The sequence below is a fragment of the Neopsephotus bourkii genome, unplaced genomic scaffold (genome assembly GCF_033783945.1).
Source record: "Neopsephotus bourkii isolate Nb327-2 ecotype Australia unplaced genomic scaffold, CSIRO-AGI_Nbou_v1 NB_1810, whole genome shotgun sequence".
In the NCBI taxonomy this organism is placed as follows: domain Eukaryota; kingdom Metazoa; phylum Chordata; class Aves; order Psittaciformes; family Psittacidae; genus Neopsephotus; species Neopsephotus bourkii.
The window spans coordinates 1,011,352-1,027,149 of NW_026902283.1; the positions used below are offsets into that span (position 1 = coordinate 1,011,352).

General features: G+C 36.7%; 1 protein-coding gene across 7 annotated transcripts in view; it reads left to right on the forward strand.

The window, feature by feature from the left end:
• The window catches only part of ERBIN (erbb2 interacting protein), a 113,167-nt gene that overhangs the window by 47,593 nt on the left and 49,776 nt on the right, over positions 1–15,798 (forward strand). For all 7 annotated transcript variants that reach the window (XM_061342635.1, XM_061342640.1, XM_061342638.1 and 4 more), the window contains 2 exons: positions 1,177–1,374; positions 5,608–5,725. In XM_061342635.1, coding sequence (XP_061198619.1) covers positions 1,186–1,374; positions 5,608–5,725 — 307 coding nt within the window. In that variant the 5' untranslated portion in view covers positions 1,177–1,185. The remainder of the gene's footprint in view (positions 1–1,176; positions 1,375–5,607; positions 5,726–15,798) is intronic.

The window sequence follows — 15,798 nt, forward strand, 5'->3', positions numbered from 1 at the left end:
ATAATTTCTGCATTCCAAAAAGAAGTGTTTTGTTTGTTTTTTTTTTTTTTTAATACATTTTAATTTGCAGTGCTGGTGGTTTGATTCAGAAAATAAATATGCAGTGCTGTTTTGGAAAAGTATGTATTTTTAGACCAGTTTCCTGAGGAAGTAAAGCTACATGATCATGTTGTCTGTCTGCACGTTAGTCTTTCCTGAAAAATTGTTGAGACTGTCATCTGATTTCAGCAAAATTTGAGATGATATTTTGAAGAACTTTTTTTTTTTTTCTGAATTTTGTGAAAATTCATTGCTAATTAGAGGAAAGACCTCAACTTGTGTTCTTGCTGGGGAAGAAAGAGGCAGAACATGCCTGGTATATGCTGTCAGTAATCAGGCAGTTAGGACCATTTAAGTTTGCCATTTCCTGCTGAATAGGAATATTTTAAAAGCCATGGAAAGTAGAGGGGACTGTTGTAGCAATGAATGAAAATGACACAGGATGCACCTCCATAGCAAGGTGAAATTTCTTTAGTTCCAGCCTGCATGTAAAATGTGTTGAAGTTTTCCAAGCTGAATGGAATTGCAAAAAAGAAATTATTTCTTTATCTGTGCACTTGGTAATCTTTCATTTTAAACTGTAGATTGAACAGTTGGTAGAAACTGCACTGGTTCTTCTTGTTATATGCTGTCTTTAAATGAGGGATTTGAAATTAAGGTACATGGATTTAATCACAAAAAAAATTAATAAATTAGCTTTCCTACAGCTACATTTAAATACTCCGTAAAGGCTGGATTTTATCAAATTAAGCAAAAGTATCATCCCAGTAACCTTTGTGAAAGTAGGGCTAAACTGTGTTGTAAAAATTGACACTTCAGCACTGCTGCTTCAAAATTCTCTGTGGTGTAGGGCTGTGTTAGCAAGTGACAAAGTTACAGGCAAAATTTTGAGTTTGTCTTTTGGTGTCTGTATGTGCTTTAACCCTATTTAATGCTACTACAGATCTGTTATGTCTAAAAGAAAATAAATTCTCTCCACACCCTCATGTATGCACATATGCACACACATATGTGTATATATATATACACTTACTTCCTTTTTAAGTATTTAGCAGCCAGTAGGAGTTTGAGCAGCTGCCCAAGTGAGTATATCTGAAGTTGTCTTGGTTTTTAACCAGACCAATTTCTGTTTTACAGTGCCTGAAAATGACAACAAAGCGGAATTTGTTTGTGCGGCTTGTGCCATGCCGCTGCCTGCGTGGAGAGGAGGAAACAGTTACTACACTTGATTATTCTCACTGCAGCCTGGAACAGGTGCCTAAGGAGATTTTTACTTTTGAAAAGACCTTGGAAGAACTCTATTTAGATGCTAATCAGATTGAAGAGCTTCCAAAGGTAGGTTGGATGGTTTTCCTTTAGTTACATTTGTTGACTCTGTTACTTCATTAGTGTTGTAGAAGCTGGTAGTGTCTAGCTGCCATCTTTAGCTTTTAGGCTGCAGTTTGCCAAATATTTTTGAGTAAATGTTGATCCCAGAAAAAGCAGCCCTAGTAGAAGGAATGTTTGTGTTCCAGCTTGACTAGTTTGCTGCATAAATTGGGGTGACACTGCTTAAGCAACTGACCTGGTTGAAGAGACGTACATACCAGAAGCAGCTGGCGGTTTTATTTCTGTGGCAGTGTCTGCTTGAACTGACTAACTGGATTCAACAAATTGCAGCATTATTTTGAATCTCTGATAACACATGAAAATGCGAAGTAGTAAGATTAATGTCTTGTTCAGATCTGTGCCCACAAAAGACAGCTAAAATCTGAAGTATGTGTTCACTTAAAGTCCTGCTTTCTTCTTCAGTACCTGACTTAAGAGAATTTCTGAAGTATCTCAAATTACTTAAGTTAAAAAACTAGGGGGGCTGGAATGTCACTTTGATTATAGCCTTATTATAGAAATCAATATTTGTTTGTTCTAAAATCTGAAGACAAATTGAATAGTCTAGTATACTAGAGAAAAGAATGAAAATCTTTGCCTGTGAGACTTTTGAGAAGCACAAAGTGATCATTGCAATAGACTTAATTTCTGTTAGGAGGGCCTGCCTTGGTGGAATTAAAAACTTAGTAATAAGGTGACAGGCTTAATATTTAAATTTTTTTTTTTGTCAGAATTGTGTGCAAATCTTCACTGTCAGATGGAACAACCATACAATGCTGTGTTAGATTTTTGGAAAATTTGCTATATTTGCTTCAGGTTATGCTGGTTTAGATTTTTTTTTTTTTTTTTAAGGTAAATGAAACTATTAAGGAAATAAAGTAATTTCAGGTTAGTAACTTGACAGTTATCAGAAGCCTTGGATACCAGTAAAGCAGACTTATACCACCTAAGTGCTTTGGAAAATCCAATCTAAGGTGCTCCTGAGAAGCCACCAGAAAACCTGTATTTGTACGCTGAATAGAGCTAATAACATAAAGCTAAAACTAGGCATTTTGCCAGTCTATTATAGTTTAGAACTTCCACTGTTCTATTTTAGTCTTTTCCCAAGCAGGTATTTCTTTAGAGTTAGTAATTTTAGGTTTTAGTAACTTACATTGTAAGACTTTGTATCAGCCTTTAAGGATTTTTCAGAGGATTTCAGAACTTAATTCCTGTTTCTTATTCTTTATTTGAGAAGAACAAAATTGAGTGCTTAGAAAACCAGAATAAAATACCTTTCTTAAGGAAAAAAAAATATCTGATTTCCTCTTGCATTAAATCATTAAGATTTAAGCAAATATCTTCCAAGCTCATAATTCTTAAAAAAAAAATCCATTACATAATCTTAAGAGGAAGAAAGGTATATTGTAGTGATCAAATGGATGCATTGACATTTTAAACTAAAGCCGTTTGCCTGCTTTGCCTTCCTTTTTTGTTAATTGGCATTCAATTTCATTAGTCAGTTTCTATATTAAATTGAATTTTGATAAATAAGTAAGATGAGAGGGGGGCAGTCTACTGCTTGCCTTGATCTGATCTGTTTAAATTACCCACGTGATTAGAAAGTCAGTTTGAACATGTTTTGTTCCTTTTTTGCTTTGCAGAGACTTGTAGTAGTTTAGCTTGCTTCATGTTAATGTGTTTGTGCATTATATAAGTCATTCTTATAGGCTTATTTTTGAGAAGCTAGCATTTTGTTTCCAGCTTTTAAGTAAATTTTTACTTAAAAGTAAAAATACTTTGTCATTTTTTACTACCTTTTCAATTTTCAAAAGAAACCCCCCCACATACAAATTTAAATTCTCTAAAGGAAACAAGCAGAGATTAGGGAGTAGTGAATACATAATAGAAGCGCTTTATTTAATCATTTGACATAAATTGTGATCTCAAAACTAAGCATTGAGGATCTGTAAGGGAAGGCCTGCAACGTTTGAAATTCTCCTAGTTGGTTTGGAGCCAGAGTTTCAAGCTGCGTATGCCTTTTTTCTAACCTAAGCTTTTATTCAGTCTTTTAACTCTGAAAAGACTTCTAATTAAGTCATCTCAGACAAGGGTGTGGTACTTATTAGGTTGTCTCCAGCTTTCTGAAGCCTGGTTAAGACATTCCCACTCTTCTTTCCTCTTTGCCCCTGGTGGTGTGTTCTTATCCCTGTTGTGCAACCTGCTGCCCTTTGTATGCCACAGCACAACTAGTTTGGGGCTGTCTTGTCAACCTGATTACTGAAATGGTCTGTCAGTGTGGGTTTGATTTTTTGTTTGTTTTTGTTTTGTTTGTTTGTGTGTTGTTTTGGTTTTGTGTTTTTCTTTCTTTTTTTTTTGTCTGTTTGTTTTGTTTTTAATTGCCTCCACTCCAGAATACTTAAAAAATCTGTTTTTACAGTATAGTCCTTAATTCAGTTGACTGACCAAGAGGCGCAGCATGAACAAACTGGTGGAGAGAAAGATAGTGGTAGAGAAGGAATTTGCTTTACATGAAGCACTGGTGTGTAGTCTCACTTTCAAAAGTGACCAGACATTTGAAATGCATTCATCTTGTTTGCTAAAGCACTTCTGAAAAAGCACCGTTTATCCCAAGTGCCACAGTGTGCAGTTGAGCTGAAAAGCTCAAACTGTTTTAGTTTTCCCTTTCACTTTGCTGTTTGGAAGAAACTGAAATTCTGCAATAAGGCAGTCTTTAATTATATGACTTCTGGTACTTATTAACAGTAATGATAATCTACTTAATCACTGAATATGTAAACATTTTAAAAGAACATCAACAACAAAAGGAACAACTACAAAATCAACACCATATAAAACTCCCGTCCCCCCATTTTCCTTTAGCGATCTTGCAATTCTGTGTGCTGTATTTGCTCCACCTGCCTGATTGGGGAAATTTCTAATGATTTCAAGAGTCCAGCTTGTTGTTTTCAGGGATAAGTTTTAAGCATATATTCTTGCTTGAAGTACTGAAATACAGGAGTGGCTTCAGAACACATGACCTCATCAAAGTTCTCCTAATATACCCTAACTAACTTATAACTCTTCAAAGCCTTAATGATATCAACTAGTTCTAACAGAGGCACATTTCTGAGGAATTGGAAACCTTAGTAGGCAAGTTAAAGCTCATTCCTTGAATTGTCCAATTGCTAATTTATGTCTGCTTTTGTTCTGGGGTGGGATATGCAAATGTTACGTGAATGGGGCTTGTTAGACAGTCTGTGGTTGACATAATGGCCTTGTAATTGAGAGGTACCCAAGAAATTTTGCTTGAAGTAAGCCCATTGTTATGATGTTGATTGGGATAAATGTTTTCAGTCATAGAACACTTAATCTTTTCTCAGAATTCCAAAAGAAAAGAACACTAAGTCCAGGTACTCATGCATTGCCCAAAATTGTCAGGAAAGGAACATTTAACATAAATTGTTCAGATGAATCTTTTCAACCATTTTCTTGGAGGTATTTATTTTGTTCTATCTATAAGTTTCCTACATATTTTGGATATGGAAAAAAAGATTTTTCTTCCATTACACTAATATTGCTTGCCCTATTTTGTCAATTTGTAAAGCTTGTGAATAAAAATCTCGAGGTACTTTGCATATAGTAAGAGATATTTTTTGATATGAATTATAATCCCTGTATCTGCATTATACAGTTTTCTATATTCTTAGCTCAGACTTTCAGTAGTTTTCATCCTAATTTGCTGGATTTTTGTGTGCTTGAGGTGGGAAGCATGGAAGGGGATCTTTTTAGATCTTGTAAGATAAAACAGAATGAAATTTAACTTCTAGAGAAGAGTAGGAACAGGGTTTGAATCAAATCCTCTGTCCCAGAACTAGCTGATGTTTTTAAAAATGTCCTATTATGGAAAACATTTTGCAATGTTTGCAGGACTCCATGTAACTACACGTCACAGTTTCTGTGATACTCGAAGGAATTTGTAGGAAGAGTGAAGCATAGCTGCTGGTTTGTTGTGACTGCCATTTTTTTCTTTCCAAGGCATTGTAAACTTAATCAATTTTTAATAAAACCAGTTAAATAAAGTTTTTGTAGTCAAAATGTCTAAATAATCTGGCCTTCAAGCTGTGAGGTCAGAAGTTTAAAGGGATTAAAAGCAAAAGCTATATAGAGGAAACTAAGAGAAAGTCACATTCACTTCTTTTTTTTCCTTTGTTTCAATAGCAACTTTTTAACTGTCAGTCTCTGTACAAGCTGAGTTTGCCAGACAATGACCTAACTACATTGCCAGCATCCATTGCAAATCTCATTAATCTCAGGGAACTGGATGTCAGCAAGAATGGTAAGTCACTTCACTTTTTATGTTGGGGTAACTAAAAGGCAAATCGCCACTGACTGTACAAAGGCACTACTGAAAATGTAATTTTTAGAAGCAATACAACTAGTAAATTTTAAACTACTACTGTAAATAACTTCTTAATAGGAAAGATTCTCTTTTGTGGTCTGGTTGTGATTTTTAACTGTATCTCTCAAATTGATTGGTTTGTACTTTGAGATTCATTACTGAAAACTTGATATTATAAAGTATTTTATATTCTCTCAATATGCATATGCTCATATTTGTATTTTTAATGGCTTTCCTCATTGTTCACTATGTTGAAGATAGTTTGCACAAGAATTGTAAAACTTTTCTGGATTCTGTTTTTATACTTTGTTTCACAGGAAAATGTTTTCAGTTTATTTTAATGAGCTGTCTGGAATGAGCAGCCAATAAGTACTTGGCTGCTTTGCTGTCCTGCTCTGGGGATAGCAACCTCTGCTGCATGGGGAAAAGTGGCTATGGACAGTGACTGCTTCACTTGTCTGACTTGTTAGAAATCTGTCACTCTGTGTGAGTCATCCTTTTGTAATTCATGAAACATTGTCAGCCAAGTATTGTATACATGGGGTTTTATTAATGATTCTTCTTTGGCAAGCTGGCAGATTGAAACTGAGGAAACTGAAATAACTTATGTTGTCATCAGACTTAGTTGTGTGGTTCATTTGAGAGAAAAGAAAAAGTTCAATCATGTTAATTGATGAGGATATAATAGTATTGTCTTCCTAATTCAAATGGAAGTAAGAGGACCTCCCCTTGAGATTATATTTGAAAATAAGACTTACATAAATATGCCAAAGATTTTATTATATTAAATTAATTGCTTTATTTGGACAGCTAGCTAATTATGACTCCAGAAAGTTAAGTGAGCTCTGCTTTGTTAAGAAAGTATTCCGGTTGTTGCAGTGTTGGCATTTTCCTTGATTGTAGCCCAGTCTCTGCTTAAACTGTTACTTTATTATTTCTGTCTAATGAACACAGCATTTAGTGTGATAAATTGACCTGATTGTTACTACTGTGTTCCTGGTACAAGTGGATTAATAGTCGTTCTCAAAGAACACTAGCCTTAAAACTTTCATAGTGACACACAACAGAAAAATAATCATCTTTTGTCCTAGACTGAACTGTTGAAAGAATTAACTGTTTCTAACACAAGTTGTCAATGCAGAAAACTTAAAAGCAGCAAAAGGGCATTGGAGTTCTAGTGCTGGCAAATTCCGTAGCTCATGTACCAAAATAGGCAGCTGGTCACTGACCAGCCCGAGAGTTCCTTGTCCATCCAAAAAGGAGTAATAACCTTTAGTTAAGCCTTCAGAGAGGTGTTGAAAGAGAACTTACTCATCTGAGGCATATAAAGAATTTAAGGAGGCAATAGCTGAATTATATGCTATACTAATTGCAGTAAATTGTGCAGCTCTGTTTTCTAGGGTTTGTTTTGTTCTTAACACCTTTTTGAGAAATGACAGGACACAAGCTTACTTATGTGAACTATTCTTATCTGCCTGTTCTCAGTCTTATCACAGCTTCTCTGCCTAGTATTGCACATCAAAAATAGTCCTGAGTTCACATGCTTGTTTACTTGGGGTATCTTGTCTCCCACTATTGTTGAAGGCTGTGTAAAACTCAAAAAACCCACATCAGGGTCCCTGTTTGTCCCTGTTGGGCAAACTAAGAAAACTGCTGTTTATTCTGTAATTAATTTGGTATTATTTGAGAGTTCAGTTTGTTAGATGAAGTGTCCTTCTCTTTCTGTTTCCCTATCTACTGTTGCAATCACAGAGCATTTTTCTCTTGACATCTTCAAGCCTGTTCTCTTCTCTTGAGTCTGCTTTCCGCTTTGTAAGAATTTATTGCTCAGTTTCCCACTGTCCATGACTGTTCTGATGTATGCCTGTAATGGAGCCAAATAGGAGAGGGTTTACTAGTTTTCCAAGCCTAGCAAAACTGATAAAAGTATCTGATTCGTCCATTGTCTTTGTTAGATATTGAACGAATGCAGTGTGGAAGCAGCGGGCTTTGTTGGAAACACAGGGATCGCTTTCTCTTTTATTAAATAAATAAATAAAATACTGGAGATTAATCATCGGTCTTGGTGCATGATGAAATAACTATGCCAAATTCTGAAATAACTATGTTTTGGATTCCTGTAGCTGTGATAGTTCCTGTGGTTTTCTTGTAATATTGATATACTGTGTTTTCTTCTCATGGGACTGGAGCTAAATTGTGGAGTGCAGATGCCTTTAGATCAAATATGCATTTGGTTTTGAATGTTGTATTTTAGAAGGGTAGTTGCTTAGACTTCAGTTTTCAAATACAAGTATACATGAAATGTGATAAGGTTTTCACGTAAGATAGTTAGGCTGCTTGTGGCATAGGCGTAATCTAATGTACTGACCAAAGAAAAGTATTCAATTTTCAAAAGAGCTGATAGAAAAATGAAGAATGAAGCTTCAGGTTTAAAGCATGTGCAAGTTACCTGGTGAATTGTGGAGTCTGGTGTGAAGGGGGAGACCTCTTGCACAGGGAAGCATACGGCTTTCCAATGGGGCTGCGTACATTTATATGTGTGTGTATAATATTCAACATTTAAATGAAAGATTAAAATTACAAAAGTTCTTTAAAGATAGCAGATTTGTTATATAGAAGTTATTAGTCCAGGAAAGCAGTCTTTATGATAATAGGTCTTGCCTTTTTTATTTCAGATTTAAATGTCTTAATTTCATATATGCAATATAGAAAATTGCATAAGAGAGACATGGCAGATGTGCAAATATGGATACTTACGAATATTTAATAATACTGAAACAGAGCAAGGATTCTTCTAGTTTAGTGTCCTATCTCCAACAGTGACCAAAAGCAGAAGCCTAAGGAAGATTTAGTAAAGTACAGAAAGCCAGGAGATGTGTTTTTCCCTGTATGCACCCAGTGTCCAGCACCTTATTCAAGAAAGCCTGTTATTCTGGCCTTCTTGAGCCAGACAGAGTGGAAGTTTTAATTTGTAGTCTCCATTTGACTGCTCTGTCAGTGTATCTGATCCTTGCATGAAGTGATGTACATTTCAAGGCATGTCGTGGGTTATGGAGTACAAGTCTCTAATGGCTGTGTCTTCTGGAGCACAGAAGTCTTCGTACGAGCATGTGGTTTGGAGTATATTATTCATGGCTGCTGGAGAGGTCATGGCATAGATGTAGCTTAAAATATTGAACTGCTGCTATATGTGCAGCAAACATGAAATGGATTTAGTTTAACTCTGCCTCTAGTCTTGACAGTGGGCAATAAACTCTGGTTTTTGGTTTGGCTTTTTTTTGTTTGTTTGGGTTTTTTTTTTTGGTAGTGAGAACATTGGTTGTCCTTTCACAGCACTTCAACCTGATTCCCAAGGCTATTATAAACCCTTAATATAAGAGGTATTCCATAGCTTCTTTTCAGGTGTGTTTCAGCATTAAAGCTTTTAGCTGAAGCTTGATTCTATCCTAGTCACAAAGATGAAATAATACTTGAACATGTGGTACAATAAATAAATAAATTGCATTCCCATGCCAGAAATTACATCCTGTATTTTAGAAAATGCTGAGAGGTTGAATTTTTAAGTTCTCTATTATTCAGGCCTTTGAAGGATTAAATAGCAAGATTAGAAAATAACTAGCAAGATCAAAAGAAACATGATGTTTTGGAAATCAGGGTATCTTCAGTAGTCTCTTAGATATTAAGGAGTGGTTCACTGTGATGTTGCAGAGAATTTAAACATGTCAGTTTGTCGGTCTGTATTGCAGGGAATGCTCATGGAAACATACACAAATTAAACCTAAGAAAAGAAAATCCTCCCTTCACCCCCTATTCCACACCCCCCACCTCCAGGCATATCTGCCTATAAAATTACTTTAAGTAATTTAAATAATTTTGTTAACAGATGCAAATGTAGAACAAATATGTTTTCTTCAGTGTTTTAAAATCATCTGCTGATTTGGCAAACTAGCTGTAGTATGCAGTGTGCCAGAAGTTAGGGAACTGGAGAACAAGAATTTAGGAGAGTATCTAGTCTTATGTTGCCCATCTGATGCACTTTAGGAATATGGTTTTTCAAGAAATTGAGAATTATTCATAGTTAATAGAGGGAGACAGATCCAAGTTTTATTTTCTGCAGGGAGAAGTAAGAGAGGAAGATCCTGAATACAAAAATAACTTGCTGTAAATGTGCTATTTCTCTGCTTATATTGGAGTGGGATGGAGGGATAGGAGGAACAGATGGGAGCAGGGGTTTATATCATCTGTGATAGTGAAGCAAAAAAAAAAAAAAAAGACCCACTCCTGCATCTGTAGCTTTACTATATTGTATCGTCATATAGAAGTCATAAATCTGTCATAACTATAGGTAGCTATTCTCTTTGAAGTTCTCTATTCAAGTATTCATAGTATTTTTTCTTAAATATATTGTCTGTCTTATTAACAATACTGAATAGAATCTGTCTCTGCAGAATGAAATGGTCTCTGTGTACAAGAGAGGACACGAACAGAATGGGATTTCAGTGCAGTTAAGGGCTTGAATGTGGAATTTGAGCGTTTGTGAAATAAGTTCATTACAAATACCTTCATGGACTCAAATTTTTATACCACAGAAAAGGCACTGTAGGAGTAATCATGTGAGGTTTAGATGTGGATTAGCATGTAAAGGCAGAATGTACCTTTAATTTTGTAAAGGGATGTGTTTTGAGTGACAGTTATCTTGTATCAACCAAAAGTGACTGGACAGGCAACACTGAATTTGCAGCCCAGTGTGGTAGCGGATGTGGGGCAGAGGAGAGAAGCAAAGCGTCATTATATGATTATGTTACACTTTATTTTCAGGTTACTCTGCAGACTTACACATACTCCGGCCCAGTTACGTACTCCAGCCATGAATTAGCCATAGCTGAAAACCACCTGAACCTTGGAAATTCTCCAAGACGGCATTATGAACAAAACTGCTGCCCACAACCTTCCTAATTTTCCACATTTTGCAATTTTACCCTTCCCTGTTTAGGTCAATTAGTGTGTCAGGCATGTCTTCAAGAAGCAGCATTACTGGATATCTTTTTTGTTTGTTTGTTTCCAGGGAAAAAGCATTTAGGAACCTGTCTTGCTACTCACACTCCTCCCTCTACATGGTGTCAGGAATGTAATTAGAGCAGGCCTAGAGATACCTTGTTCTAAAAAGTGGAAGGTCTTAAAAACGGTTTGAGGATGAATGCTTGGAAGACTCTTGTGGGTTTCCAAATGTATCCTAGCTGTGCCAGTCCATGTGTTTAAAAGGAATATAAACCAAACTCCCACCCCCCCCCCCACCCCCCACCCCCCCCCGCCCCGTGAACTGTCATCTTGTTTTCTCTCTCTGCATCAGCTCTGCTTATTTAGCAGTGCAAGTTACTGTTTTTGGTGAAAGTGATGAGGAGGCATTATCCATTTAAACAGATTAGGAGGTTAACGTACAGTATAAACCAGGATTTGTTACAGCTTGAACCTCACAGAATTGGAATATTTTTTTTTAGCTTTCAGATTAAAACCTTAAAATTTTGAATTTCAGAATTGGTCTCAAACCGGAAAACTCAGAAATACTAAACTTGCTGCAGACATGTAATGGGATCAAAGCTATAAAAAAAGCAGTTTGCATGTTAGGTACTGCTGCTTTTCCCACACGTGGACATTTATGCAAAAGAGCCTTTTGTCTTAATTGTGAATAAATACTTTACTGTATATAGAGGTATGTCATTAAGTACTTACCTCATGAACAAAATAAGCATCAAATATACTGTCAATATGGTATTTTATTGTAAATCTCATTACATTATTACAGTTTTCACAACAATGAAGATTACATTTTTCTTTGAAACTCTAGAAAAGCTTAAAAATCTCCCTATGGAATTGTTTCCTGCGGTTTTCCGGGTCTTTTTGCTTCATTATTGGGTTTGGGGGTGGGGGGTGTGTGTGTGTGTGTGGGTTTTGTTGGGTTGTTTTGGGGTTTTTTTGAGTGATGTTTGTGTGGTTTTTTTGTTTGTTTGTTTGTTTGTTGGTGTTTTTTTTTTAATGAAAACACTGTTTAACTTGTTCTGGTCAGATTTGTAGCTTGACTGACATTTTGGCATTAATCATTACAAAGACTCTACAAAAGTTATCTGGTTTGCTTTCCAAAATCTTTCCAAGCAGTCCTCCATTTTTCATTGTGTAAACTTAAGAAAGGAGCACCCCCAAAGTACTCATCATAGCTTACAATCCTGCAAGTGTCCCTCATTAAAGGAAAGACAAATGGGAAAGGGAAGCTCAAAACTTTTAAGAGCATGTAGAATTGGAGAAAAGGACTTGTAAAGTGGAGATGGAGAGGTGAATCTTCTTACTAAGGTGTACGTAGGTACTTGTCAAGCAAAATCACTAAAAGGAAAAAAAGCAAGAAACCCAGTGGAGATTGTTTTCAGAATTTTGAAAAAAGCAAAAGTTTTTCTAGGAAGGGAACTTCTGTGCATAAACAAAGAGGAGAGAGTACAGAATGAAAAGTTATAATGAATTTTCAGATCAGTGTTTTATTAAATTGGTAACAAGTTTAATGGTGGTAGGGAGCTAAAATGTGTAGCTAAGCCTTCCAGATGCTGGGGATGGACTCTTCATTAGGGACTGTAGTGACAGGACAAGGGGTAATGAGTTAAAACTTAAACAGGAGAAGTTTAGATTGGATATAAGGAGGAAATTCTTTCCTGTGAGGGTTGTGAAGCACTGGAATAGGTTGCCCAGGGAGGTTGTGAATGCTCCATCCCTGGCAGTGTTCAAGACCAGGTTGGACAAGGCCTTGGGTGCCATGGTTTAGTGTGAGGTGTCCATGCCCATGGCAGGGGGCTTGGAACTTGATGACCTTAAGGTCTTTTCCAACCCTAATCTATGATGCTATGATTCTAGGTTAAATCAATGATATTTTTTTTCAGTTTTACTTCTTGAGAAAGGTAGGTTTCTTCCATAGGTATCTAAGCTTACATATTTTTGCCTTTAGTTAGAGACAGTCTGAAAGCCAGGCTTCTGTAATGCTCATATACAAGCAAAGCCAAGTTGCAAGGAATTTTACAATTCTGACACAGAGAGTTCAAGGGGAACAACTGACATATAGCAGGTTTCGAAAATCTTTGGGATATCTATTTGCAGAACAGAGTTTATTTGCGACAGTTGCTCCTTTCTTTTGAAATAATAGATTTTTTTTTCTAGGCAAGGCTTTCACTAAATAAGTCCGAGACTCCTAAGCTGCTTGGCAGCAACTAGAGTACTGAGTACCACATTGTGCACATGGAGGTCAACCTTGCAACTCCAGATCTGACCAGGAAGGTGTTACTGCTGCCCTACAGCCTAGACAGGCACCTCATGGAAACCTGAGCTCTTGGTTGATGTGAAAACAGCTGCAGCAAGGGATGCTCTAAGAATTTTGGAAAGAGGAATGAACGGTCAAAAGGAAGGACGGATGGGTCAGCACTGTGCTGGACTGTATTGATTGGGTTCTAACACACTACTTACTTTGAATAATGAAAAGGGCTGCTCTTAATTCACAAGGTATGCATAAATCCCAGATTGAAGCAGATTATATAAATATATAAGAATGCAAACTGTAACTGATACTTTTAAGTTTTCAGTTTAAAACTTTGGATTGTGCAAACATTTTACGTAATATTTCGGGCTGTTGTGGCCTATATTTTTGAATTCTGAAAATATTTTGATTGCCATGTTGGCAATAGTATTGGTTGGAAGGACAGTTGTAGTAGAGGCCTGAGTGGGAGAACAAACAAAAGCTGCTCTTTTTACGGTTAAGCTGCTTTTCAGCAGGTCCTAATAGCTGCTTGCTGAGAAGTTGAGATCAGAATTAATAGATTAGGTGAGGGAAGGAGATATGTAATTGAGGTCGCTTTCAGGCTCATGCAAACCAAGCCTACATATTTGCCTCTGTGTCCTCTGTATTTGTAATGGTGAGGAGCGGGATTGGTTCACAGTGGGCTGTAGTTTCATTTATTTTGCATCAAGAAGGCTTTTTGATGTGTCTGGTGAGAACTTTTTTCTTTTGTCACATTCCCCACAAACTGAGAGATCTAGCTGTGAACTCTTCACCTGGCAACATCACACATATGGCTTCTGTAGGTCTTGTATTCCTTAATGATTTTCCTTCTCTGTGCTTTTTAGGAATTAAACCATAACCTTTTTTTTGTTTTCTTTTTTCTTTCCCCTGTTTTTCTTTTTCAAGCCTCTTTAAAGCATTTTGTGATTATGTATAAGAAGAAGTAGAACTTGATTATGAACAGCACAACAAACCCTCATACACAGTAGGGCCAAAACAGTAGCATATAGGGGTGTCAGCTCTGGAGGTTCATTGCAATGAAGGGTTCTGCCAAAAGCTGATGTAACTTGCACAGTTTTCTGTAAATCCAGAATTGCCAGTATTTCTGAATAAAAAAAAATATCTTACGGAGGGAAAATGTCATCCTGGTCTGCAAGTTATGCTGACCCAGGTAATAGGAAAAAGTTGTGCTGTGCAGGGGAGGAGATGAGTGTAACTCCAGATGGTGAGTGGGACCTCAATTGTAGTTACAATTGCCCTAATCCAGTCTAAACAGAGAGGCATTTGTGCACATTTGCTCTGATGAGCTGTGCCAAAACAGTCATTGCTCTCCAGGGAGTTAAAGATCAGGAGAAATTCCGTATTTCAGCCATGTTATGTGATCCAGAACTGAGGTTGATTACCTTCAGATCTGTGGCCATTGACCAGAAATCCCTATATGACCTTTTATATATGACCTTTTCCTTGTGCCATTTGGGCACGTCCACAGCTGGTCTGGGGTCATGATTAAACACCACTTTCTTGGTTAGGCTCATTAGCTGGTGAGTTTTTGCCAAGTAGAGTTCTGAATGATGAATGCCTTCTGCTTTCACTTAGTCCAACAAGAATTTTAGGTTCTTCTTCCTTACCTTACTGCTAAATTCTGTTAAGTATTACAGTCCCATCTTTCTCTCCTGCCCCCCCGCCCCTCTTTTTTTTTTTTTTTTTTCCCAAGTGTTGTTTTTGGTAGAAACCAGCCAGTGAATTTAAAAATGCCTGAAATTTGCAAAAACAGGGAGGAAGGAACAGGTGAGTAAATACTAAAAGCTGTTATGCAAAGCACACTTTGGTAGGAAGCTGTACTACAGAGAGAACTTTGCTTTCAGTTCAGTTTGAATCTGGTAGTTATAATTAAAGATTACCAGCAAATTGTGTTTTCTCCTGTGCTCTGTAAATGATCATAGTCCACAAGTGGGATGGTTTTATTGTTTGGTTTTGTTGGATTTTTGTTGTTGGTTTTTTTGTTTTTTTTTTTTTAATGGTGTGATCTGTAAATAAGTTACAGCTCTGAAGTCAGTTGGGGATGATGGCTGTTATCATGTAGAGTAAGAAACAACAGCAGGATGAGGAATTGTCCATATGAGGCTTTTCAACTAAAGTAGATAAGGCTGCAACGGACTAGATAACTCCTAAGTAATCTGTTGCACTGCCTTCTATAATCCTTAAGTATCAGTATATAAAGAAAGAAAAATGAGATTTAGAAAGTAATGTGGATCTCAATTTGCAGTGCTCCTTTGATCAGATGTGCATGGAGGGTGGGGGTGGCTATCAAATTGATGAATTCACACAGTGTTAGAAAATGAGAGTAGAAAGATGTGGTCACAGAGACTCTTGAGATATGCTGAGCTTCCTTAATGGGCAAGAAGATTCAGGACACTAAGGACAGGTGGAAAGCAGAGAAACAACGAACAGGTTCTCTTACAAAGTGCTCTTTACAGCCATTTGTCCTCTCAGATCTTTTTCCAGTGTCTCTCAGCCTTCTTACATACTCTTCCTTCGTACTTGCTTTTAGAATTTGATTTCTTAGTGGGAGAACTGAAAGAATACTAATCCAACAGTAACTGCATGTTTTTAGCATGCAGGAAGAAAATGACTGAGGGAAAGTGAATGTCTGGGGTGGTTGTACAGTCAGGCAATAAATGTAGCTTCCTATCATGTGATA